The following is a 25,323-nucleotide window of genomic DNA, read 5'->3' as shown; positions in this document are numbered from 1 at the left end:
CCCGGCCCGGAGCGCTTAAAGATGTATGCACCTGCTGGGGGGGGTATGCCAGGGTGTCCACTAACTTGGGGGTCTAAAGCAGAGGTTGGTACGTGCATTGAGGCATGGGTGCCGGGTGGGGCTATAGAACCTCCATGGGTCATATTCACGATAGGGGGCATGACAGTGTTGGGGCTTATAGCAGATGAGTGGAGGGGGGCTCGAGAGTCGTGGACAGCAGCTAGTGGCATGTGGGGCAAACGGGGCGTCAGCCCATGCTTTGAACTTTCAAGGGTCTGCTCGGCTGCAGAGGGATTATTCATTATGCCCACTCCCTGCACTGTTAGGGGGCTTGGCATGGCGGCTTGGGGGGCAGGTGTGGAATACAGATGGCTGGTGTATGCTTGGGGGCTGAATGGAACGGTCATCGTTGGGTAAGGAGTGTTAAGTGATTGGTTCAGGGTGGGATGCTGGGTACTGTGCACCGCTGGGTAGTTGGGATATGAGGCAACATGGGGTGCCGGTGTAGCAGTGGGCCCATGGACACTGGCCTGAGGGGAAAAAGCAGGGGGCATAGTTATCTGTATATCTGGCCGAAACACTGGAGGGGCTGTAGTTAGAGGGCTGTGGTTGGACTGGCTTGTCTGGTTGGTTGGCACTGACCTTGGGCGAATTTCAGATAGGTGTGAGGGCACCTGCATTTGGCCTCCATAGGGTGGCAGTGGTGGGGCATGAGCTGGAGCCACGCCAAGATCAGTCTGGGGTGAAAGCATGGTTGGTGGTGGGGTCTGTTGTGTGCCCAGCCCAGAGTCGGTGAGGTCCCTGATTGGGGTGTGATACTGTAACCGCTGGCCAGTGAAGCTGGGGTACTGGGTGACCAGCTTCGACTTCACTGATGACTGTTGGTCCACTGTACTGGCGCTAGCTGTAGCCCCTTCATTCAAAAGGTGAGGCTGTGCCCTCTTTGGAGTGTCTGCAACGTCTCTCAACATTTTCACTGTCCTGTATCTCTAATTTAGCTGCACCAGAAAATGTGTGTGGGCTACTTGTAGTATGCTTAACTGTGAGTAAGTACAATATATTTCTAGTAAAATAGAACACAACACAGATGTATGACAACTATCATTCTATAACGCAGAAAAAAAAAGAATTCACAAAAAAACAGCATTAAACTCAGAGCGTAGATTAAACAACTATCTTCAGCACAGAGGTTGTGAATGACACAAATCAGCAGCAATTACTTAACCGTATTCAATGATTATCATTATAGACAGGGAACATCATTTAGCATTCTTTCTACAATTCAAGTCTCTGAGTCTTTTTTTTTTTTTTTCAGGGACAGAAACCCTCAAATGAAACCACCCCAAGATTTCACTTTCAAAGGATATGCCTGGGGAGATGAAAGTCCCAGTAATACAGCTGCACAGGCAGTTATATACTTAGTTCAGCACCCCATCAGATGGCGACACCTCTTACTATGGCTGCGTAGCTGGGGGGTGTCGGCATTGCTTTCTCTTCGGTCTCGAAGTGCCACAAATCCGGGGTCACGGCACCAAAGATGTAACCCAACCAGTGCAGGGGCCTCCCTACACTCCGGACTCTGCGTTGTGTTAAATTGTGTTGGATTGGGGTGCACCGCAGAGAGACCAGTCGGACACAGGTGTTCAATTTGTGGCTCGGACCGCGCCGTTTATTCGGAAGCAGGGGCAAACACCACTCCAACTCTGCTGCTGGCCCTTCGCAAATCACAGCAAACACTCCGTGACTATCAACATTGCAAAATACAACAACACATATACACAGAATACACATTAAGTAACAATAACCGTGCCTTCTACAACATTCCACGGTCTCGGCGATGAATACAACACAAAACTGATGCAGTTCGCCACTGGCAGTGCTTACCTTCGCAAATCACAGCAAACACTGACCCAAGATGGCGCCCGCGCGAACAAGAAATCTAAAGTACGGTGTCCTGCAGAGGACGAATGGCCAAAATTGCTAACATTTACACCATATATGCAGCTCAACAGCGACACCTTGTGACTTATTCCAGTCACTACCTTACAGATACATTCACTACTTCTAGCCTCCACTATTCAAATTCAGTATTTTCACAGTGTCCTAAAAGCTTCCTGAAAAGCCTTTACACTGTTTTCCAAAACGCTGCATCCAGAGCACAGTCAGGGACTGGAAGGACAGAGTAGATTTCCCCCATATGGACTTCTCCCTTCATTGGCTCCCAATTAAATCCCAAATAAAAATCCAAATACTTGCCCTCACACACAAGGTCTTGAATAATCACCACCAATTTTGTCTACAAGATCTCACAGTGCCATATCATCCCAACAGAGTGCTTTGCTCTCAGACTGCTGGCTTCCGAGGGGATTTTAAAGTGCAATGGAAGGCAGAGCCATCACTTTTCAGGCCCCTCTCTGTGGAACCAGCTCCCACTTTGTATTCGGGACACAGACACTTGCTCTCATTTTTGAATTAAGCGTAAAACCTTTTTGCCAAAGTCCAATAACTTGAAAGAGGAGCCAAAGACGTCCTCGTCCCAGATTCGTCCCAAGACAGATTCACACCTATTCTCACCTTGTCTGCTGTGACCTGAAGAACTCGCGTGACCATTGCGACTCTCAAGGTGCTAAAAATCACGCAAGAGTTTAAATGCGTGAGAGGCCACACTTGAGTAGCAAAGAAGCTTTGCTGATGAGATTAAATGTGCAGTTGCATGAAAGCACTAGTCTTTTTAGTGATCTACCTTTTGACCAGTTTAGAACCTGACAAGCGAGTAATCACAATGCCCACCTTGTTAATTGTCCTGAAAATCTGTATAAGCCGGACAATGAATCAGTGATGTTGTAGCCTTTCACAGCGATGGTGGTATAGTGGCGAGCATAGCTGCCTTCCAAGCAGTTGACCCGGGTTCAATTCCCGGCCATCGCAGTTGCCACTCGCAGTGCTGTTGAAGCATGTGGGCTGCGTACTATTTTACACTAAAAACGTTCTCCGCTCTTTCTGCAAATGCTTACAATGTCAGGCCAGGTGCATTCTTCATCGGCCTCGCTGCTACCGTTTGCTGTGGAAAGACACTGTTCACACAGGCTTTGAGTTCTCATCACTTCATACCTATACCTTCTTACATGAAACTGGGATTGGACACGCTACTTCTTCATAAAGACACCCAGTCCCACTTTAAATATTGTGCTGAATGTTTGGAATGAAGATAACATTTTACTAACCATGTACTGATCAGCTCTTTGCGGTGGCAAAAGCATCAGCTGTGTGTGTTACTGTTCATGCAAACAAGCAAGCTAATGTCAGCCAGTTAGCTTCAACCGCAGCTGTGCTGCACCAATCTCACGGAACTGCAAAACCACAAGCTTTCGCACCAAAGTCATGCAGCTACCGCATTTACAATCCAGCGTGGCCGTTGTTGTGCACATCCTACTTGAAAGATGTGTGGCGTAGGACTTGGAAGACGTATGTCTTTCAATAATAATAATAATAATAATGGATTGGATTTATATAGCGCTTTTCAAGGCACCCAAAGCGCTTTACAATACCACTATTCATTCACTCTCGCATTCACACACTGGTGGAGGCAGCTACAGTTGTAGCCACAGCTGCCCTGGGGCAGACTGACAGAAGCGAGGCTGCCATATCGCGCTATCGGCCCCTCTGGCCAACACCAGTAGGCAAGTAGGGTAAAGTGTCTTGCCCAAGGACACAGCGACCAGGACAGAGAGCCCAGGGATCGCACCGGCGACCTTCCGGTTACAGATGCGATTCCTAACCTCCTGAGCCACGATCACCCTATATGTATGTAGCCAAGTGAACTAATACTACGCATGGAAAGGGTTTAAAAAGAGGGAATTGTGTTTTTGACTGGTTGCCTGTCTACCGGAGGTCTGTTGTAGGGTTGTCATGGTGATGACTAGACCTCGCGTTTTGGGGGTATACTGTCCCTTTAAGAGCCGCCGTAAGCCAGAGCACGCATGCACTCAAGTTTGTGTCACACTGAGCGCTGTGAGCGGGAGCACTGGAGAGTTAGAGACTGCAAAAGATTCTGTGGCTAGCTACACACGAGGTAAATGTGCTAAAAAGTGTAGCATACTGCAAAATATTGTCACCAGTGTTGTAGTAGACTGTAATTAGCTAAGTTTCTTTAGCAATGACTCCATGTTTGTGACCATTTCTGTACAGTTCTTAACGCGCGACGGGTGCATGTTTAATGGTCACGTGCTGTGAAAGGGACTGAAGACCGGGTTGGCGTGAGTAGTTACAGTGTCCTAACAGATTTCAAAGTTGTTAAGTTTGTACTTTTACTCACTTTGCATAACTCTGTATGTTTCTGTTTGATTCAGAGGGGAGATTACTTGCTGTGTGATTCCTGCGTGTGTACTTGTCCTAGCACAGTAGCTGTGTGGAGAAACCGAAGTGAGTTCATGATGTTCTCCCATAGAAATGTATGTTTAAAAGAGAGTTTACAGTGCACTTTATTGCCAGTTGACCTGCGAAGTTGTGGGATGTAAACAATGTGTTTATTTGTTTTGTTTTCTCTTTTTTTGTTGTATTTGTTTCTTGACAGGTCACTACTGTTGTCTATACTGTTTGGATTTAACATGTACATATGATAGTTACTGTTGTCTCAGACCCTGAAAGGCAGTTTAGGCTGAGCCAGTGGAATAGTTAAATTTTGCTGTTTCACTCAAAACTACAGAATTAAAACTGTGCTCCTCCGAGTACAGTCGGAGAATAAAAAAGCCCACAAAAGAGTATTTCCTGTGTCCTGTCTCATTCCCCATGACCGGGCCACATAGTTTGGTGTCAGAAGTGGGATTCTCAGGTTAGTTTTGAGTTTCAGTATAGAGAGACACAGTGAGTGGGGCTTTATAGACAACAGTAGTGGCTTAGAAGATCCCAGTCCTTCCCAGAGGGCGGCAATCGCAGTGTGGACGTCCTGAGGTGGTTCGGTGCAGTGGCAGTTGGTACAACAGGAGCCTGCTTCAGCCATTGGACGAGGAGGGCGCCTGACACAGATTTTGGACTGTTGAATCTCATCTACAAGTGACTGTGGGAATCTGCTGCAGTAAAGACTCAGAGACATTGCAGTATGTCGCAAGAGGACGAAGGGGAAGGTCCTTCAGGGGCCGGAGCTATCCCCACTGAAGACAGTCAAGCTGCCTCGTTGTTTGACAGTGCAGGTAACCCGTTGGTGGAGCTACAAACAAAGATTAACGAACTGAGTAGGAAACATGATGCTGTTATGTCTAGTATTGCTAACATGGGTAATGTTCCAACCAGATCTGTCGTGTACATTCCAAGAGAAAAGGTGATTGTACCTTTTAGTGGGGAACCAGCTAAAGATGCTTACACTGTTGATGAATTCATAGAAGAGGTGGAAAGAGCAATAAGAACTAGGGGTCTGCGTGGAGAGGATCAAACCGACTTTATCCTCTCACAGCTGAAAGGGTCTGCCCTAGAGGAAGTTAAGTTACGTATGGCAGGCCAGGTGAAGCAACCGAGTGATCTCTTTTCATATTTGAGGGAGGCATTTAGAGAGAAGCGCACCACACCACAGCTCTTGCATGCTTTCTATGCACGCCGCCAACTAGATGGGGAAGACCTGCGAGATTATTCACATGCACTCTCTCAGTTGCTCAATACTGCAATACAGCAGTCCCCTAATGTAGTACCCAACACACAGCTGGCACTTCGGGATCAATTCATTGAAGGTGTGCATGCCCCAAATCTTCGGCGTGAACTACGTAGGCTCACTAGGGACAAGCCTGAGTGTAGTCTCTTTGATGTTAGAGAGGAGGCAATCATGTGGACTATGGAAGATCGTCCACGCAGCACTAATGTGGCCAGACATAGAAATATAGTGAGTGACAGGCCAGATGAAAGCTGTGAAAAGACAACCTCCACCAGTGATGTACAGACAGACTTTACCATGGCTCTGCAAGAGATGGTTAAAATAATCACACAACAGGGTAAAGCCATAGGGGAGTTAACTAATGCAGTGAGGGAGCTCACAACACAGACTGCCAGTTCTGAAGACAGTAGAGGTGTTAAAGCTAAGCCCAAGCCTAAGTACACTAGAGAGGGCCAGCCTATTTGTCTCCGATGTGAAGGGGTGGGACATATGGCCAGACACTGTAATGCACCCCAACAACCTACGAGCCAGTCTGCAACCATGTCCAGTTCCTCGCTAACGGGAAACGGGAACCCTCCATTGCTATGAGCCGGGCAATGCGAGGCAAGTCAGAAGGCTCAAAGGAAGCTCTAACCAAGGAACATTTTCTAGAACATGCTGTTGGTCAGTGCCCTGAAGTAGATATCCAGATAGGTGGTGTATCCCTTAGATGTCTGCTTGACACAGGAAGTAATGTAAGCACTTTGACAGAAAGCTTTTTCAGAAATCATCTCCAGGGAGAGGATGAAGATATGCACTGTACTGCCAAGTGGCTTAAAATCACAGCAGCCAACCAGTTGCCGCTGCCCTATTTAGGCTATGTAGAGTTAGATGTACAGGTCATGGGGCTCACTATACCTGAATGTGGTTTTCTTATAATCAAAGATGATAAAACAGAAAGAGACAATCCCAAATGGTTGGATTTGTCACCCCATGGCATTATAGGGATGAACATTGCAAAACGATGTAGACAGTTAGTACTCTCAGAGTTTGACACCACTCTAGGGGGAGAGCTGGAGTCCAGCTGGAGGAAGGCCTGCCACTGCGTACAAGCTGCTGAGCTTGTGGAAAAGGTGTCTACTGCCCGTGTTGCAAGCAAACACAAAGTGCGGGTGCCTGCCTCATCCCTGACCACTGTCTATGCAAGGGGCCATGGCAAGCAGTTTGGTAGCGCATTGGTTGAACCAGGGAATGTTCAGCTCCCAGGTGGCTTATTGGTGATCCCAACTCTAGTGTCAACTAACAGCCTGGTATTCCCAGTACAGGTGATGAACATCTCACAAGAGGATGTCTGGCTTCCACCTAAGGCTAGACTAGGCATTATTAGTCCTGGCCGCTGCATTGAGGGTGGCCCATGCGAGGTGAAATTTGAGCGCATATCTGCCAACCACGAGGAGGTGACTCTTAACCAAAAGGACTGTCAGGGGGCCAACAGCTGCGTACAGGACTTATTGGGAAGATTACACATAGGTGGCACACCAGGACAACAGGCCGAGGTCAGAACTCTTTTGAAAAGGTATGCGGATGTTTTTGCACTTCATGATGAGGATTTGGGGTACACTGATCGTGTGAAGCATGAAATTCCTGTTGTAGATGAAGCCCCTGTTTCTCAGCCATACAGGCGCATTCCACCAAATCAGTACAAAGAGGTCCGGGAGCACATTTCTGAACTGTTGAGAAAGGGGGTGATTCAGGAGAGTTCGAGTTCCTATGCTTCACCAGTTGTTCTGGTACGCAAGTCAGATGGGAGTCTTAGACTGTGTGTAGACTACCGCAGACTAAACGCGAAGACCAGGCGTGATGCGTTTCCACTCCCTCGCATTGAGGAGAGCCTGGATGCCTTGAGTGGTGCAGAGTTCTTCTCAACCATAGATCTTGCCAGTGGCTACCATCAGGTAGCGGTACATGAGAAAGACAGAGACAAAACAGCCTTTACCACACCATTTGGCCTGTATGAATACTTAAGGATGCCTTTTGGGTTATGTAATGCCCCCGCGACGTTTCAACGTCTTATGCAGGCCACAATGAGTGATTTGGTCTTTCAGATTGTATTGATCTACTTGGATGATCTGCTTGTGTTTTCATCAACATTCCAGGATCACATTGTGAGACTGGAGACTGTTTTGAAAAGGCTGAGGGATACGGGGCTGAAGGTTAAGGTTGAGAAGTGCCATTTCCTCCAGCCCAAGGTCAAGTTTCTCGGTCATGAAGTGTCGGCTCAGGGAATAAGCACAGATCCTGACAAGATAAGCGCTGTGGCAAAATGGCCCATCCCTAGTACTGTGAAAGAGCTAAGGTCCTTTTTAGGATTTTGCAGCTACTATAGGAGATTCATTGAGGGCTTTTCCCAAACTGCGGGGCCACTCCATGATGTGGTGAATGTCTGTGTTAAGGAGATAAGTCCTGTCAGGGCTAAACAGCTTTTTGCTTCAGCCTGGACACTGCAATGCTTACAAGCTTTTGAGTTGCTTAAGGGAAAGTTGACTAGTGCCCCTGTTCTAGGCTATGCTGACTTCAGTCTCCCTTTCACGCTGGAAACGGATGCTAGCAGTCTTGGATTAGGCGCTGTCCTGTCTCAGAAGCAGGGGGGAAGGAATAAAGTCATAGCTTATGCTAGTAGGAGGCTCAGAGGGGCTGAGAAGAATGATCAAAACTTTAGCAGCATGAAGCTCGAACTCCTAGCGTTAAAGTGGGCAGTCACCGAAAAATTTAGGAGTTATCTGCTGGGGTCCAAGTTCACAATCATAACGGATAACAATCCCTTGTGCCACCTGCCCACTGCTAATTTAGGAGCCATTCAACAGAGGTGGGTAGCTCAGCTGTCTGTGTTTGACTTCGATGTTAAGTATCGCCCTGGCCGCTGCAACACTGCCGCTGATGCCCTCTCTCGGCAACCAACAGTTGACACGGCAGAACCTGACAGTGAGGATGCAGAATATGATGGCTCTATAGCCATATGTAATGTGCTAAGGGCAGGTACAAGTCTAGGCTCAGATCTTGTCATGGCTGGAGTTGAGGCTTGTAGGATCAGACTGCTGCAGGCCTCCGAACCAGATGGGGAAGCAGTCAGTGAGGCTGTGCTGGGCAACACCCCAACGATGCCTGGTTATTCCAATGCAGAACTCTATCGCTTCCAAGTGTCAGACCCAACAATTGGTGTCTTGAGAGAGTTTTGGAGCAGACAGAAGAGACCCACCTACAGAGAGAGAGGGGGTCTGTCTAAACCGGTACGTTCTCTACTGAAGCAGTGGCCTCGGATCAGAGAAAAGGATGGACTGCTATACCGTGTAATTGAAGATGCTCACCTTGGACAGTGCCATCAGCTGCTACTACCTGCCTGTCTTAAAGAAAAAGTGCTCAGGAGTGTGCATGATCACATGGGACACCAGGGAATCGAACGCACACTGGGATTGTTGAAACAAAGATGTTTCTGGGGAGGCATGTTTGAAGATGTTGAGCACTGGGTGAAGAAATGTCAGAGGTGTGTGTTAACAAAGATGCCTCAACCCAAAGTTCAGGCACCCCGCGCTCCATTTTTGGCTACCCGCCCACTTGAAGTTGTTGCTGTTGATTATACCACCCTTGAGCGGGCTACAGATGGTCGTGAAAACGTTCTTGTAATGACTGACGTGTTCACCAAGTTCAGTCAGGCATTTGCCACACGAGATCAAAAAGCAGATACCACAGCTAAGGTTATCCTGAAAGAGTGGTTCCTGAAGTATGGGGTACCAGAGCGCCTGCACTCAGACCAGGGCAGGAATTTTGAAAGCGCAGTGATTGCTGAGCTATGCAAACTGTATGGAGTGAAGAAAACGCGTACAACACCCCACCACCCTCAGGGTAACCCACATTGTGAGAGGTTCAACAGGACTTTACACAACCTCTTGCGTACGCTTCCCCCTGAGAAGAAGCGGCGCTGGCCCGAGCATCTGTCAGAGCTGGTGTATGCTTACAATGTCACGCCGCACTCAACGACAGGGTATTCTCCCCATTACCTGCTGTTTGGGGTCCACCCACATCTACCCGTTGATGCATTGTTGGGCCGGGAGGAAGTGAAGGATGACAAACTGGACTGGTTAGCAGTGCACCAGGAGCGTCTCCAGGATGCACATGCCAGAGCCAGAGAATTTGCCGAACGGAAGGCTGCAGAGAGAGTGGTTCAGCAGCAAGGAAAGGTGTTCTGTCCACCTGTTGACATCGGACAGTTTGTGTATCTCCGTTACCGACCACCAGGAAGGAATAAAATTCAAGATGCCTGGGCAGCCCCTGTGTACAAAGTGGTTGATATCCAAGGGACAACATACACAGTAGTGCCACTGGAAGGAGGGCCGGTGAAAAGAGTCCACAGATCTAACTTGAGGCCATGCGTGGGGTCTATACCTGCACCCAACCCAAGGCTACGTGACCAGGAAGTCAGTTCTGCAGATGAGCACCAAGTGTCTGATACGGAGCTTGAGCATCCAGAGTTTGCCTTGATGGAGGAGGTCCAGTACCCAATGGAGCTGCCAGTGGCTCAGGGACCTGGGAACTTGGTTCCGACGGTCAACGAGCCTGGAAACCAATTGGAGAATGGAACTGAAAATATGGGTGAGGATCTGCTAGGGCAAGAGAGCAGCGACAACCCTGATGACCTCGAGGTGGAGCCAGCAGCTTACCTTCCACCTGGGCCAGGAAGCATTGGATTCTCCAGTGAAGAACCGGTGGCAAAACCTGTTCCAGCTCCTAGGAAAGGAAAGAAAGAGAAAGCGGAGGCCGGTCCACCCACACCTGCTACACGCAGGAGTAGGAGAGAAACTGCAGGGGTCCACACAAACCCATTTAATCTACCTAGGTCAGCATGCAATGCAGTATCCTTCAGTCCAGATGTACTCTCCCAGGTGTTAGCCGGTATGGTTCTCTACACCACCAAACTCAGGGGAATGGTGGATGAGCAGGGGGTCACCGAGGACGTTGACTCGTAGCAGGGGAGAATGTAGCCAAGTGAACTAATACTACGCATGGAAAGGGTTTAAAAAGAGGGAATTGTGTTTTTGACTGGTTGCCTGTCTACCGGAGGTCTGTTGTAGGGTTGTCATGGTGATGACTAGACCTCGCGTTTTGGGGGTATACTGTCCCTTTAAGAGCCGCCGTAAGCCAGAGCACGCATGCACTCAAGTTTGTGTCACACTGAGCGCTGTGAGCGGGAGCACTGGAGAGTTAGAGACTGCAAAAGATTCTGTGGCTAGCTACACACGAGGTAAATGTGCTAAAAAGTGTAGCATACTGCAAAATATTGTCACCAGTGTTGTAGTAGACTGTAATTAGCTAAGTTTCTTTAGCAATGACTCCATGTTTGTGACCATTTCTGTACAGTTCTTAACGCGCGACGGGTGCATGTTTAATGGTCACGTGCTGTGAAAGGGACTGAAGAGCGGGTTGGCGTGAGTAGTTACAGTGTCCTAACAGATTTCAAAGTTGTTAAGTTTGTACTTTTACTCACTTTGCATAACTCTGTATGTTTCTGTTTGATTCAGAGGGGAGATTACTTGCTGTGTGATTCCTGCGTGTGTACTTGTCCTAGCACAGTAGCTGTGTGGAGAAACCGAAGTGAGTTCATGATGTTCTCCCATAGAAATGTATGTTTAAAAGAGAGTTTACAGTGCACTTTATTGCCAGTTGACCTGCGAAGTTGTGGGATGTAAACAATGTGTTTATTTGTTTTGTTTTCTCTTTTTTTGTTGTATTTGTTTCTTGACAGGTCACTACTGTTGTCTATACTGTTTGGATTTAACATGTACATATGATAGTTACTGTTGTCTCAGACCCTGAAAGGCAGTTTAGGCTGAGCCAGTGGAATAGTTAAATTTTGCTGTTTCACTCAAAACTACAGAATTAAAACTGTGCTCCTCCGAGTACAGTCGGAGAATAAAAAAGCCCACAAAAGAGTATTTCCTGTGTCCTGTCTCATTCCCCATGACCGGGCCACATGTAGTTTCAAGTATGTAGTTCCACAGCCCAATGTGGTTGTTGTGGCCGAGCGGTCAAGGCGATGGACTAGAAATCCATTGGGGTCTCCCCGCACAGGTTCGAATCCTGTCGACAACGGTCAGCTGTTTTGCGGCAGTCCTGACGTTGATTTGAGAAGAAGTCATGGAGAGCACCTGAGAAGGTGCCAGGAGAAAGAGCCAGGCCTTTGCTTGTGAAAATAGAGCACGCAGAAGCAATGGACCCAGCTATGTCCTGACAAAATTAGGCACATATTCAGTAAACATGGCATCCTTCAATTGGTCTCTTAGCCACCCCACACGTTCCCCCGTGTAGTCGTCCAGGATCCAGTCTGAGTACCGCCAATGACTGATGCGTCTGACAAATGCTCATTGCTTTGCAAGAGGATCGGGATTGGAGGCACAGCGGATTTCACCGGGAATGGGACAACAGCAGAAATAGCTTCAAACATTACTGCATGAAAAGCACAAGGAGTGGACACATTTCATTGTTTGGAACACTGCTTTTCACTACAGCTCTTTGCATGTAAAAACTTTGCTCTTCTCCACAGCTGGCTGACAGACACGCAAAAGCGCAAGCAAGAGTGGCCACAGACCCACTATGCCGGCCTTTGTACACTCTCTCCATCTAATGATAGAGAGGAAGGATACATTCACTACTTCTAGCCTCCACTATTCAAATTCAGTATTTTCACAGTGTCCTAAAAGCTTCCTGAAAAGCCTTTACACTGTTTTCCAAAACGCTGCATCCAGAGCACAGTCAGGGACTGGAAGGACAGAGTAGATTTCCCCCATATGGACTTCTCCCTTCATTGGCTCCCAATTAAATCCCAAATAAAAATCCAAATACTTGCCCTCACACACAAGGTCTTGAATAATCACCACCAATTTTGTCTACAAGATCTCACAGTGCCATATCATCCCAACAGAGTGCTTTGCTCTCAGACTGCTGGCTTCCGAGGGGATTTTAAAGTGCAATGGAAGGCAGAGCCATCACTTTTCAGGCCCCTCTCTGTGGAACCAGCTCCCACTTTGTATTCGGGACACAGACACTTGCTCTCATTTTTGAATTAAGCGTAAAACCTTTTTGCCAAAGTCCAATAACTTGAAAGAGGAGCCAAAGACGTCCTCGTCCCAGATTCGTCCCAAGACAGATTCACACCTATTCTCACCTTGTCTGCTGTGACCTGAAGAACTCGCGTGACCATTGCGACTCTCAAGGTGCTAAAAACCACGCAAGAGTTTAAATGCGTGAGAGGCCACACTTGAGTAGCAAAGAAGCTTTGCTGATGAGATTAAATGTGCAGTTGCATGAAAGCACTAGTCTTTTTAGTGATCTACCTTTTGACCAGTTTAGAACCTGACAAGCGAGTAATCACAATGCCCACCTTGTTAATTGTCCTGAAAATCTGTATAAGCCGGACAATGAATCAGTGATGTTGTAGTCTTTCACAGCGATGGTGGTATAGTGGCGAGCATAGCTGCCTTCCAAGCAGTTGACCCGGGTTCGATTCCCGGCCATCGCAGTTGCCACTGGCAGTGCTGTTCAAGCATGTGGGCTGCGTACTATTTTACACTAAAAACGTTCTCCGCTCTTTCTGCAAATGCTTACAATGTCAGGCCAGGTGCATTCTTCATCGGCCTCGCTGCTACCGTTTGCTGTGGAAAGACACTGTTCACACAGGCTTTGAGTTCTCATCACTTCATACCTATACCTTCTTACATGAAACTGGGATTGGACACGCTACTTCTTCATAAAGACACCCAGTCCCACTTTAAATATTGTGCTGAATGTTTGGAATGAAGATAACATTTTACTAACCATGTACTGATCAGCTCTTTGCAGTGGCAAAATCATCAGCTGTGTGTGTTACTGTTCATGCAAACAAGCAAGCTAATGTCAGCCAGTTAGCTTCAACCGCAGCTGTGCTGCACCAATCTCACGGAACTGCAAAACCACAAGCTTTCGCACCAAAGTCATGCAGCTACCGCATTTACAATCCAGCGTGGCCGTTGTTGTGCACATCCTACTTGAAAGATGTGTGGCGTAGGACTTGGAAGACGTATGTCTTTCAAGTATGTAGTTCCACAGCCCAATGTGGTTGTTGTGGCCGAGCGGTCAAGGCGATGGACTAGAAATCCATTGGGGTCTCCCCGCACAGGTTCGAATCCTGTCGACAACGGTCAGCTGTTTTGCGCCAGTCCAGACGTTGATTTGAGAAGAAGGCATGGAGATCACCTGAGAAGGTGCCAGGAGAAAGAGCCAGGCCTTTGCTTGTGAAAATAGAGCACGCAGAAGCAATGGACCCAGCTATGTCCTGACAAAATTAGGCACATATTCAGTAAACATGGCATCCTTCAATTGGTCTCTTAGCCACCCCACACGTTCCCCCGTGTAGTCGTCCAGGATCCAGTCTGAGTACCGCCAATGACTCATGCGTCTGACAAATGCTGATTGCTTTGCAAGAGGATCGGGATTGGAGGCACAGCGGATTTCACCGGGAATGGGACAACAGCAGAAATAGCTTCAAACATTACTGCATGAAAAGCACAAGGAGTGGACACATTTCATTGTTTGGAACACTGCTTTTCACTACAGCTCTTTGCATGTAAAAACTTTGCTCTTCTCCACAGCTGGCTGACAGACACGCAAAAGCGCAAGCAAGAGTGGCCACAGACCCACTATGCCGGCCTTTGTACACTCTCTCCATCTAATGATAGAGAGGAAGGATACATTCACTACTTCTAGCCTCCACTATTCAAATTCAGTATTTTCACAGTGTCCTAAAAGCTTCCTGAAAAGCCTTTACACTGTTTTCCAAAACGCTGCATCCAGAGCACAGTCAGGGACTGGAAGGACAGAGTAGATTTCCCCCATATGGACTTCTCTCTTCATTGGCTCCCAATTAAATCCCAAATAAAAATCCAAATACTTGCCCTCACACACAAGGTCTTGAATAATCACCACCAATTTTGTCTACAAGATCTCACAGTGCCATATCATCCCAACAGAGTGCTTTGCTCTCAGACTGCTGGCTTCCGAGGGGATTTTAAAGTGCAATGGAAGGCAGAGCCATCACTTTTCAGGCCCCTCTCTGTGGAACCAGCTCCCACTTTGTATTCGGGACACAGACACTTGCTCTCATTTTTGAATTAAGCGTAAAACCTTTTTGCCAAAGTCCAATAACTTGAAAGAGGAGCCAAAGACGTCCTCGTCCCAGATTCGTCCCAAGACAGATTCACACCTATTCTCACCTTGTCTGCTGTGACCTGAAGAACTCGCGTGACCATTGCGACTCTCAAGGTGCTAAAAATCACGCAAGAGTTTAAATGCGTGAGAGGCCACACTTGAGTAGCAAAGAAGCTTTGCTGATGAGATTAAATGTGCAGTTGCATGAAAGCACTAGTCTTTTTAGTGATCTACCTTTTGACCAGTTTAGAACCTGACAAGCGAGTAATCACAATGCCCACCTTGTTAATTGTCCTGAAAATCTGTATAAGCCGGACAATGAATCAGTGATGTTGTAGTCTTTCACAGCGATGGTGGTATAGTGGCGAGCATAGCTGCCTTCCAAGCAGTTGACCCGGGTTCAATTCCCGGCCATCGCAGATGCCACTGGCAGTGCTGTTCAAGCATGTGGGCTGCGTACTGTTTTACACTAAAAACGTTCTCCGCTCTTTCTGCAAATGCTTACAATGTCAGGCCAGGTGCATTCTTCATCGGCCTCGCTGCTACCGTTTGCTGTGGAAAGACACTGTTCACACAGGCTTTGAGTTCTCATCACTTCATACCTATACCTTCATACATGAAACTGGGATTGGACACGCTACTTCTTCATAAAGACACCCAGTCCCACTTTAAATATTGTGCTGAATGTTTGGAATGAAGATAACATTTTACTAACCATGTACTGATCAGCTCTTTGCGGTGGCAAAAGCATCAGCTGTGTGTGTTACTGTTCATGCAAACAAGCAAGCTAATGTCAGCCAGTTAGCTTCTGTTGGGTCTAAACTCAGACCCCGCTGTATCCAAGACTTATTCCCATGAAAGAAAAGCAAGGCAACAGTGTTCGATCGATTTCTTGCGCAAGGGAGGCCTCTCGTCTGTGACCAGCACGTTGAAATGACCACACTGGTGGCCTCCTCTCGCCGCCTTTTATTGAAAAACTTCAAACAATAGTTTACAAAACACCTCCCCTTGCAACCCCCCTTTGGTTACAAAGACAAGGCACTGTATGTAAATGTATACACTGAGTGTGTGTGTGAGAATGTGTGTGTGTTATGTGAGAATGTGTGTGTGTGTGTGTTGGTCAAAGGGTCATAAAACCTAAAAGCAGGAACAACATCCTTGGTCATAAAGAGGGTAGTCTTCCCCCACACCCAATGTATGGTTTACCAAAGATAACACAGTGAAACCATACAAAGGGTAGGAAGCTCTACCAAACATCAAACAGATCTTCAAGTTAGGATGTATCTACAATAAAACCTCCCCCAGCACAGAGTGGCTGGAGAGGTGGTCAGGATCAAAGGAATGGCTTTGATCCTACTGCTTAAACTAAGACTGTACAAATTTAAGAAACACAATGGCAACATTCAACAATTAGACTTAACATTTCCCTCCTTTTTGTCATTGTTCTTAAATTTCAACTTATGCACCCTTTGTTTGACAGTGTCAGTGTAGATTTCATTCATGCACAGTAAACTACATCCTATACATAAGCAAATCAATGTCAACAGTTCAAAAACAGGAATTAATATTTTCAAAAGAAGATGCCACCAAGGACCAGACGGTAACCAAGCTATCCAGCCTTGTGGCGGATCTACTCCTGTCGTGCAATTCATTATGTATTTCTTCAAGTACACAACTGAATGTCAAAGGTCAAACAAGAAGAATCATCATTCTCAAAAATCATATGTCTCTACAATCCAACTGTATACAGACATAGGTATTTAAACGCATCAGTTGACTTTATTGTTTGTCCATATGGCTCTCAGCTAACTTCAAAGCTGCAGCCTGGTCAACACCCTTCTTTATGACTCCTATCAACCCCCCAAATCTTTTCACTGTAGGCATCCTGTGGGGGTTAGAGTCAACTGGTGAATTATCTGCATTTACAACTCTTCTCCTGTCCTGTTGTCACCACAGAAAAAGCTTTGTAAAGGAAATTGGATCAAGCTGTTTTGATCTTCTTGGCTCAAAACCTCAAGTGTTCATGATGTAAATGTAGACAAAAGGCTTCTCTGTTTACATCCTTCTTGCAAAAGACAAAAGAATAAGTGATGTTGCCATGTTCCATGGTTAATCTCCAACTTGGGCTAATCCATTGTCCTTCGTACACATAGGCAATTGGCCTGTTTCCAGTTCGTTTAACTGTATAATGTCCTGCAACAAGTCATATTCTTTGAGTCAGACGAGCAGGTCTGTCTCACCAGAGCAGTTCACCTTCCCAGCTACTGGTGAATCAACCTTCCATTCAGGTTCAGAGCAGTTGAAAAGTTGGCAGTGTTCCTGGATGTGTTGCTAAAGCAACCAAACAAACTGTCTCGCTCTCAGTGATGCTACAGGGCCACAGTCCAGAAGAATGTGTAGCCAGTGGCATCACAAGCATAACCATTGGTCTCGTTGTTTATGTGAGCGGTTGTGTTCTTAAACTGCCACCAGTAGTTGTTGAAAACCCATGCTGGTACTGGGTGTGGTTTGCTCTGTTCCAGTGCGCTCCCTGTCATCCCACTCAGGGTCCACAGGCACAAGAAGATGCACAGCACATTCCCAGCCATTCTGATGAGTACCTGTGGCTCAGTTGGTTTCTTCACCGGATTGAGACGAGGGGCCCTGGAGGCTTTCCCCCCCCTTTGTTCCCGGTCTTCCTGCCACTTACTCCGAGCTGGCCTGGATGTGTGTCACCTTCTTGCAGTGCGCTTGATATATCCAAGTGTTCCTTCCGGCAATCTTCACTGCTGTGGTCGTCGTCAGCAGCATCCGATATGGACCTTCCCACCATGGACTGGACCAACACTTCCTCTCCATGGCCTTATCATCATCCAATCTCCAGACTTCAGGCTCTGCTCCTGCGAAGAAACAGAATCATCTGGCAGATCATTTGTTCTCATGACTACTTTACTTTTAAACATTTTCAAGCATCTAATCTGCTAATATGCTCTCTCTTCTGCTTTTCTATCATCACTACAGAAGACTGGAACTCTAACTCTAACTCTAAATCCTCTAACATGTGTAATCTCAAAGAGTCAGACCATTCTCTGTTGGAGTAATCCTCGTGTACTTATTCTATACAGTCTAACCATGTCCTGCCTGTCTTCCTAAATCCTAACTTTACTGTTCCATTAGTTCTCTCTGCAAAAAAGTTTTTTTTAAAAGTATTTAATAATCCTAGAGTGAGTATAACGACTGCTCATCTCCCTCCTGTTTGAGACATGGTATAGCCAATGGCTCAAAATAGCAGCAGTCTTATACAAATTATTAGGCAGTACTGGTTTATCACACAGATAAAAAATCATCCTGCAAGCTTGCTCCCTCTGTAAGTCACAACTATTGTCCTGCAGTAGGTGAGTGGGCCTGCATGTCTGCTAATGCTGTACTGATAAAAGGTTAACACCATGTTTAACTAAAGCTGCCTCTTTTGCGATCTTATCTGCAAAAACTTTCCCTAATGCAACCGGATCTTTCCCTCACATGTGTGCTGCACATTTACAAACGGCAATTCCACTGGTTAATAACGCTGCCTCCAGCAGATTTTGCAAGAGTTTGGTGTGTTCTGCAGGTTTCCCTGTAGAGGTTGTCACACCTCGTCTCACTCACTGCACTACAAAGAAATGTACAGTAGCAAATGTATACTGCCTATCAGTGTATATTGTCTCTCTACAGCTTTACACGCTTCCGTTAAAGCTAGCATCTCTGCTGCTCAAGCAAATATGAAACATGCTAGTTGTCCTACATAGATAACTCTCTCTCACTGTCTGCTACAGTAAAACGTGTTCTAGTCTGTCCCTCTGCTGTTGTAAAACTCAAATCATCAACAAACCAAACCTTTCCCTCAACGAGTGGCACATCTATTAAGTCATCCCTCAGCTTACACGTCTTCTCCTCGCGCTCTCTACACTCATGAGAAGTGCCCTCCTCCGTTGGCAAAAAGGGTTGGACAGATTCAGAATTCTGCACCACTTTATGGTAATATGTGTGGTTGTGAGAGTAACAGTAACATTAAAGACAAGTGTCTTGTAGGTGACAGAAATGTAAGTTTAGTCTGCAGTAGTAGACATCTACCTCGTGTGGAACTAACAATTGCAAAAGGTGAAATAAACTATTGAAACATTGTACAGCTTAAGCTGCTGCACATACTGATCTCACGCATGGAGGTAAAGCACGAGCAACTAGAGCTAATCTTTTAGGATAGTAAGTTACTGGCTTCACTTGTGGAAAAAGTGCTGTTAGTTATTTTACAGTCACCTGGCATTTGTGCTGTTCACAGAACCACAAGTCCATCGCTGGACCTCCTCTGCGCTGTCACTTTTTGGAGCTTGGCACGCTCCCTCAGGTTCCATTTTGTGGGCGATCCTCTCAGTCACTCCTTCTCATCATGGCATCTCACGACATCTACAAATTGAAAAAATGACACTCCTCTCGCCACACGGCTTTCGCCATGTGTCAACTCCCCAATGAGACATGTACAAGAATGTTGCACAGTCTCCCTAAAACAATCTCCAGGGTTTGTCCCTTGGAGCAGCTTCACTCCAAGCTGTAACCCTGTGTAAGAACATTAATCAGCACTTAAATGTTCAGCTTGTTTAACTCCCAGCTCCTGTATCACAGAAGACAAAGTCTTAAATTTAAAACAACTTCACATTCGCAACCAACTGTAGATCATAAGAGTAATAAAGTATTCAGCATCACAGAGACAAGTATCATTGCAGGTTTATTCTAAACTCATTAAACTCCTACGTTTTCCCATAATTTATTCCAAATTATTTAACATCTCAATGTTATTCCACATTGTAATCAGTGAACTTCACTTATAGGCCATCAAAGCCTCATCTGAACAAGGATGCACCACTTGCATAGGTTTAATACTTGTAAATAAACAGCTAATCACACAAATCACTGCAACAATAATAGAAAACATTGTTTAATGTTACTTCTGGACCCCACCTCTTGACGCATGGACACTCTCATGCGTCAACTCACCAAACCTGGATCCCTGCCTTAAAAACTGGCTCCACCAGGAGCCTGCATACTCACCATCATGGCCTGGAAAACAAGATCTGGAAGTAAAATCAAACTTCACACTTATAAACAAGTATATCACAAGGGTAACAAGCATTCAGCATCAGCAAGACAAGTGTCATGTGCAGGTTTTCTCAAATCATTAAATCACTATTGTTACCATAATTCGCCTCAAACATGGATCATCCCATGTGCTCAGTTAACATTAATGTAATCGGTGACTTCCCTTAAGCAAAGTCACTCCACTCATATATTATTATGGGTCCAGAAGTGGCCAGCAAATGAGCCCATAATAAACTATTCCATAAATATCGTAATCTCTTATTTGTTTTACTCATGTCACTTGTCCACTTCTGCTGAATGCTACATGCACTCTTAAAGAAAACAAAACCTGAAATAAAGAAACAAACATCCACCAGTTGTTCTGCTAAAAACCACATCATCAAATCACATGAAAAACTGCAATGCTGTAAGAAAAAATGCAAATGTTAGCGCTGCGCAGGTGTGTACACACTTTCTCACAGTAACTTCTGTGAGTACCACAAGCCCATGAATAACACACCTCTGATAGATTCACAAACATAAAAATGGCATTTAAAAGGTTAAACCATCACGCAACCTCAGATGTTGCTATCATCTTTCTGCTCCTGTAACAGAGACACACACAGAGATACATCCACACCTTTGTCAAGTGGGGGTTGACTTCACACAATGGTGTTAAGTCAGTCAGTCAGTTCCCCATTTATTTTAAAATTCTTACTCATTCACTCAGTGATTCCTTCTTTTGCTAATTGTGGAAATTATCGTCGCATCCGTTTCCACGCTCAGCAAAACAACGTCATTTCAAAAAGAAAAATAATTTAGACTGGATTTCCTCGTTGAATCCTTTTGGACAGGAACTTGTTTCCTGACTGTCCCAAATAAGAGCCCATTTTAATTTTGGGGAAGCTCACTTTGCAACAGTTTTCTCGACGACGCTTCGATTCTAATCGTGCAGATCTGCTCAACAGAGATCATCAAACAAAACTTTCAGTGCACCATGAAAGTAACAAAATAAAAGAAAGAAAATAAAAGAAATCAAAGAAAATAATGGAAAGAAAGGCCTTGTTTAAGTCATGACACGTGTTCTTCATGCCAGGGGGATAAATCGTAACAACCCAATTGGCAGGTTCAACTTTAGTAATAAAAGACAAATCAAACAGCCAGTTTAATCTCAAACATTCATCCAATCAGCCATACACACAACATACAGCATAACCCTGTTGTCTTAGCACATAATCAGTTTTAGTTCTCATGTAACTAAATGTGTGTCATGGTAAAACTTCTTCACACACCAGAAACTCACAATCAGCTCACTCAACTCACTCATTCAAAACCTCTCATCAGCATTCTGTTTCCTGCTCTATGATGCAACCATCTGTCCTCCTATAATATTCAGTCCACTAGTCTATGTATCACTTTCATCTTACTAGTGACTTGGACAAGATGACAAACAGAATCTCATGCTTAAGATGCTGTCTGGTCTCATGAGTATCATTGTATGTGTATATGCATGTGGGGTTAGTATAGTTAATGCATTTTCAGTATGTTTTTGTGTTCATCTCTCACCACACTTCCATTATTCTCATCACTGCTTAAAACAACACACATCTCTCTCTGTTTTTTTTTCTTTAACTGTACTTTTCTCCAAAACAGAAAATAGCATTACAGCTGTTTCAGACTTAGAAACACCAAACACTCTTCATGCTATCATTCATCCACACAACTATTTTATTTCTTTTTGTCCACTGGGCAGGTGACCTGCAGAATCACGTCTGCCCCAGCTGGATACCTTTCACACACACCATGACGTCAGACACTCTCACACTCGCGGAATTGATCAGGAGAAAAACTTTCTTCATCTTCACACTCTGTTACAGAAACACCATATGTTTTGTTTTTTTTTTGTTTGTTTTTTTTGTGTTGTGTCAGGGATGGATATGTAGTTGTAACGTTTGTGTTCACTAACTTTACTTTCTGTTTCCTACCCTGCCAAGTCTGTCTTGGACTCAATGCTGCTCCTAATATGCCTTTAATCTCTCCTCCACTTCTGCCTCTGCTCTCTCACGCTCTTCTCTGACTCTACTTTCTGCTAACATTCTTGCTCTTCCTAATGCTTTTCTACGGTGTTGTTCTAGAGTAGTTGCAGTGGATTGAGCTGTAGTTTCATCCTCAGGTTTCACAACTACTGCTTGCAATATTGCTCTTTTAACATTCTGTGCTTCTCTCCTCCTCTGAGCCTGCTCCAGCCACAACTTAGCAACTGCTAACTGCAATTCCTTCCTCTGCTTCGCTTTCCCTGTTTTACCTGCTACACTTACAGATATTCTTTCTACCAGCATTTTACACTTAACTTCCACTAATGTCCCTTCAAATCCACATTTCTTATACCAACAACCTACATACTGCGTGCTGCCTGGTAAAACTTTCTGCATAAATTTTACATCTCCTTCTAAGGCAGACTTACACATTTTATTCTCCATTACAAGACAACAATCAGCCACACTCACGCAGACCACGTCTGGCCCGCACACACACACAACATAGGCCTATCGCTTGCGTCTGCACGCACAGCTAGCGCTCTCTGTTGAAAACTCTCAAACGCCCCATATGGCGGAGAATTCAACCTTCGGACACTCTCCAACGCCCCAAATGGCGGAGATTCCGGACTCTGAACCTAGGTTCTCTCCACGCCCCAAATGGCGGAGAACTCTCTACGCCCCAAACGGCGGAGAAGCCTGCGTCTCTCTCACGCGGCTAGCGCGCTCCCGGACTCACGTTTAACGCACAGCCCGTAGCCGCTCTCTATTGTTTTGGGTCCACGTGCGCTCTCGTGACCAGCGCTCCCCGGGACTCAAACGTTTCACGCAGAATCACGGTGACGCGTTTCTAGGATCCCACATTCATTCACGCGGTTATAGAGACGCGCTCTAAGGCCTTCTGTACTCACTGTTTGTTTACGTTCATGGGAAGAGTCTCTGGATCCCGTCAATCGTCATCCATCCCGAGGGGAGGTCAGGCGCAAACTTCCCGGCCTGGTGGCAAGCCAAAAACACCAGGGCTTTACGTCAATCATCCCAGACGTTGCGGTGGCGTCCTCTCCCTCTCCTCGGTGGATGCAATGTGTTAGGCTCCGGCTCCGAAGGACCAAATAAATGTTGGGTCTAAACTCAGACCCCGCTGTATCCAAGACTTATTCCCATGAAAGAAAAGCAAGGCAACAGTGTTCGATCGATTTCTTGCGCAAGGGAGGCCTCTCGTCTGTGACCAGCACGTTGAAATGACCACACTGGTGGCCTCCTCTCGCCGCCTTTTATTGACAAACTTCAAACAATAGTTTACAAAACACCTCCCCTTGCAACCCCCCTTTGGTTACAAAGACAAGGCACTGTATGTAAATGTATACACTGAGTGTGTGTGTGTGTGTGAGAATGTGTGTGTGTTATGTGAGAATGTGTGTGTGTGTGTGTTGGTCAAAGGGTCATAAAACCTAAAAGCAGGAACAACATCCTTGGTCATAAAGAGGGTAGTCTTCCCCCACACCCAATGTATGGTTTACCAAAGATAACACAGTGAAACCATACAAAGGGTAGGAAGCTCTACCAAACATCAAACAGATCTTCAAGTTAGGATGTATCTACAATAAAACCTCCCCCAGCACAGAGTGGCTGGAGAGGTGGTCAGGATCAAAGGAATGGCTTTGATCCTACTGCTTAAACTAAGACTGTACAAATTTAAGAAACACAATGGCAACATTCAACAATTAGACTTAACAGCTTCAACCGCAGCTGTGCTGCACCAATCTCACGGAACTGCAAAACCACAAGCTTTCGCACCAAAGTCATGCAGCTACCGCATTTACAATCCAGCGTGGCCGTTGTTGTGCACATCCTACTTGAAAGATGTGTGGCGTAGGACTTGGAAGACGTATGTCTTTCAAGTATGTAGTTCCACAGCCCAATGTGGTTGTTGTGGCCGAGCGGTCAAGGCGATGGACTAGAAATCCATTGGGGTCTCCCCGCACAGGTTCGAATCCTGTCGACAACGGTCAGCTGTTTTGCGGCAGTCCTGACGTTGATTTGAGAAGAAGTCATGGAGATCACCTGAGAAGGTGCCAGGAGAAAGAGCCAGGCCTTTGCTTGTGAAAATAGAGCACGCAGAAGCAATGGACCCAGCTATGTCCTGACAAAATTAGGCACATATTCAGTAAACATGGCATCCTTCAATTGCTCTCTTAGCCACCCCACACGTGCCCCGTGTAGTCGTCCAGGATCCAGTCTGAGTACCGCCAATGACTCATGCGTCTGACAAATGCTGATTGCTTTGCAAGAGGATCGGGATTGGAGGCACAGCGGATTTCACCGGGAATGGGACAACAGCAGAAATAGCTTCAAACATTACTGCATGAAAAGCACAAGGAGTGGACACATTTCATTGTTTGGAACACTGCTTTTCACTACAGCTCTTTGCATGTAAAAACTTTGCTCTTCTCCACAGCTGGCTGACGGACACGCAAAAGCGCAAGCAAGAGTGGCCACAGACCCACTATGCCGGCCTTTGTACACTCTCTCCATCTAACGATAGAGAGGAAGGATACATTCACTACTTCTAGCCTCCACTATTCAAATTCAGTATTTTCACAGTGTCCTAAAAGCTTCCTGAAAAGCCTTTACACTGTTTTCCAAAACGCTGCATCCAGAGCACAGTCAGGGACTGGAAGGACAGAGTAGATTTCCCCCATATGGACTTCTCTCTTCATTGGCTCCCAATTAAATCCCAAATAAAAATCCAAATACTTGCCCTCACACACAAGGTCTTGAATAATCACCACCAATTTTGTCTACAAGATCTCACAGTGCCATATCATCCCAACAGAGTGCTTTGCTCTCAGACTGCTGGCTTCCGAGGGGATTTTATAGTGCAATGGAAGGCAGAGCCATCACTTTTCAGGCCCCTCTCCGTGGAACCAGCTCCCACTTTGTATTCGGGACACAGACACTTGCTCTCATTTTTTAATTAAGCGTAAAACCTTTTTGCCAATGTCCAATAACTTGAAAGAGGAGCCAAAGACGTCCTCGTCCCAGATTCGTCCCAAGACAGATTCACACCTATTCTCACCTTGTCTGCTGTGACCTGAAGAACTCGCGTGACCATTGCGACTCTCAAGGTGCTAAAAATCACGCAAGAGTTTAAATGCGTGAGAGGCCACACTTGAGTAGCAAAGAAGCTTAGCTGATGAGATTAAATGTGCAGTTGCATGAAAGCACTAGTCTTTTTAGTGATCTACCTTTTGACCAGGTTAGAACCTGACAAGCGAGTAATCACAATGCCCACCTTGTTAATTGTCCTGAAAATCTGTATAAGCCGGACAATGAATCAGT

At 45.9% G+C, this 25,323-nt stretch overlaps 1 protein-coding gene, 1 long non-coding RNA gene and 6 other non-coding genes across 10 annotated transcripts; all 8 read left to right on the top strand.

Moving 5' to 3' along the window:
- Nucleotides 1-2,856: 2,856 nt before the first annotated feature.
- Nucleotides 2,857-2,928, top strand: trnag-ucc (transfer RNA glycine (anticodon UCC)). Its single transcript has one exon. It is a non-coding gene; the product is annotated as a tRNA-Gly (tRNA).
- Nucleotides 2,929-4,259: 1,331 nt separating this feature from the next.
- Nucleotides 4,260-4,763, top strand: LOC146701389 (uncharacterized). The gene is made up of 2 exons (XR_014922184.1): nucleotides 4,260-4,422; nucleotides 4,574-4,763. It is a non-coding gene; the product is annotated as an uncharacterized LOC146701389 (long non-coding RNA).
- Nucleotides 4,764-9,213: 4,450 nt separating this feature from the next.
- LOC146701388 (uncharacterized) lies at nucleotides 9,214-11,607 on the top strand. 3 transcript variants are annotated; one of them, XM_085467795.1, is made up of 2 exons: nucleotides 9,214-10,916; nucleotides 11,033-11,607. In XM_085467795.1, the coding sequence occupies exon 1, from the start codon at nucleotides 9,301-9,303 to the stop codon at nucleotides 10,639-10,641; it is 1,341 nt and encodes a 446-aa protein (XP_085323921.1). In that variant the 5' UTR covers nucleotides 9,214-9,300; the 3' UTR covers nucleotides 10,642-10,916; nucleotides 11,033-11,607. The 3 variants fall into 3 exon arrangements, with proteins under 3 accessions (XP_085323921.1, XP_085323920.1, XP_085323922.1); XM_085467794.1 differs by having other exon boundaries at nucleotides 9,214-11,100; nucleotides 11,194-11,607; XM_085467796.1 differs by having other exon boundaries at nucleotides 9,214-11,266; nucleotides 11,418-11,607.
- Nucleotides 11,608-11,682: 75 nt separating this feature from the next.
- Nucleotides 11,683-11,764, top strand: trnas-aga (transfer RNA serine (anticodon AGA)). Its single transcript has one exon. It is a non-coding gene; the product is annotated as a tRNA-Ser (tRNA).
- A 1,354-nt stretch (nucleotides 11,765-13,118) lies between these two features.
- trnag-ucc (transfer RNA glycine (anticodon UCC)) lies at nucleotides 13,119-13,190 on the top strand. Its single transcript has one exon. It is a non-coding gene; the product is annotated as a tRNA-Gly (tRNA).
- Nucleotides 13,191-13,765: 575 nt separating this feature from the next.
- trnas-aga (transfer RNA serine (anticodon AGA)) lies at nucleotides 13,766-13,847 on the top strand. The gene has a single exon. It is a non-coding gene; the product is annotated as a tRNA-Ser (tRNA).
- Nucleotides 13,848-15,201: 1,354 nt separating this feature from the next.
- Nucleotides 15,202-15,273, top strand: trnag-ucc (transfer RNA glycine (anticodon UCC)). The gene has a single exon. It is a non-coding gene; the product is annotated as a tRNA-Gly (tRNA).
- An 8,634-nt stretch (nucleotides 15,274-23,907) lies between these two features.
- On the top strand, nucleotides 23,908-23,989 carry trnas-aga (transfer RNA serine (anticodon AGA)). The gene has a single exon. It is a non-coding gene; the product is annotated as a tRNA-Ser (tRNA).
- Nucleotides 23,990-25,323: the final 1,334 nt, after the last annotated feature.

Source organism: Copadichromis virginalis, linkage group LG9, assembly GCF_057382275.1.
Source record: "Copadichromis virginalis isolate Kocher_CV1m ecotype Utaka linkage group LG9, C_Virginalis_male_GT1.1, whole genome shotgun sequence".
Taxonomy (NCBI): Eukaryota; Metazoa; Chordata; class Actinopteri; order Cichliformes; family Cichlidae; genus Copadichromis; species Copadichromis virginalis.
This window is presented reverse-complemented; position numbering and strand designations above follow the sequence as displayed.

Bases quoted from the DNA above. Each gene is read 5' to 3' on its own strand.
- LOC146701388 (XM_085467795.1), top strand. From the start codon at position 9,301: ATGACTGACGTGTTCACCAAGTTCAGTCAGGCATTTGCCACACGAGAT.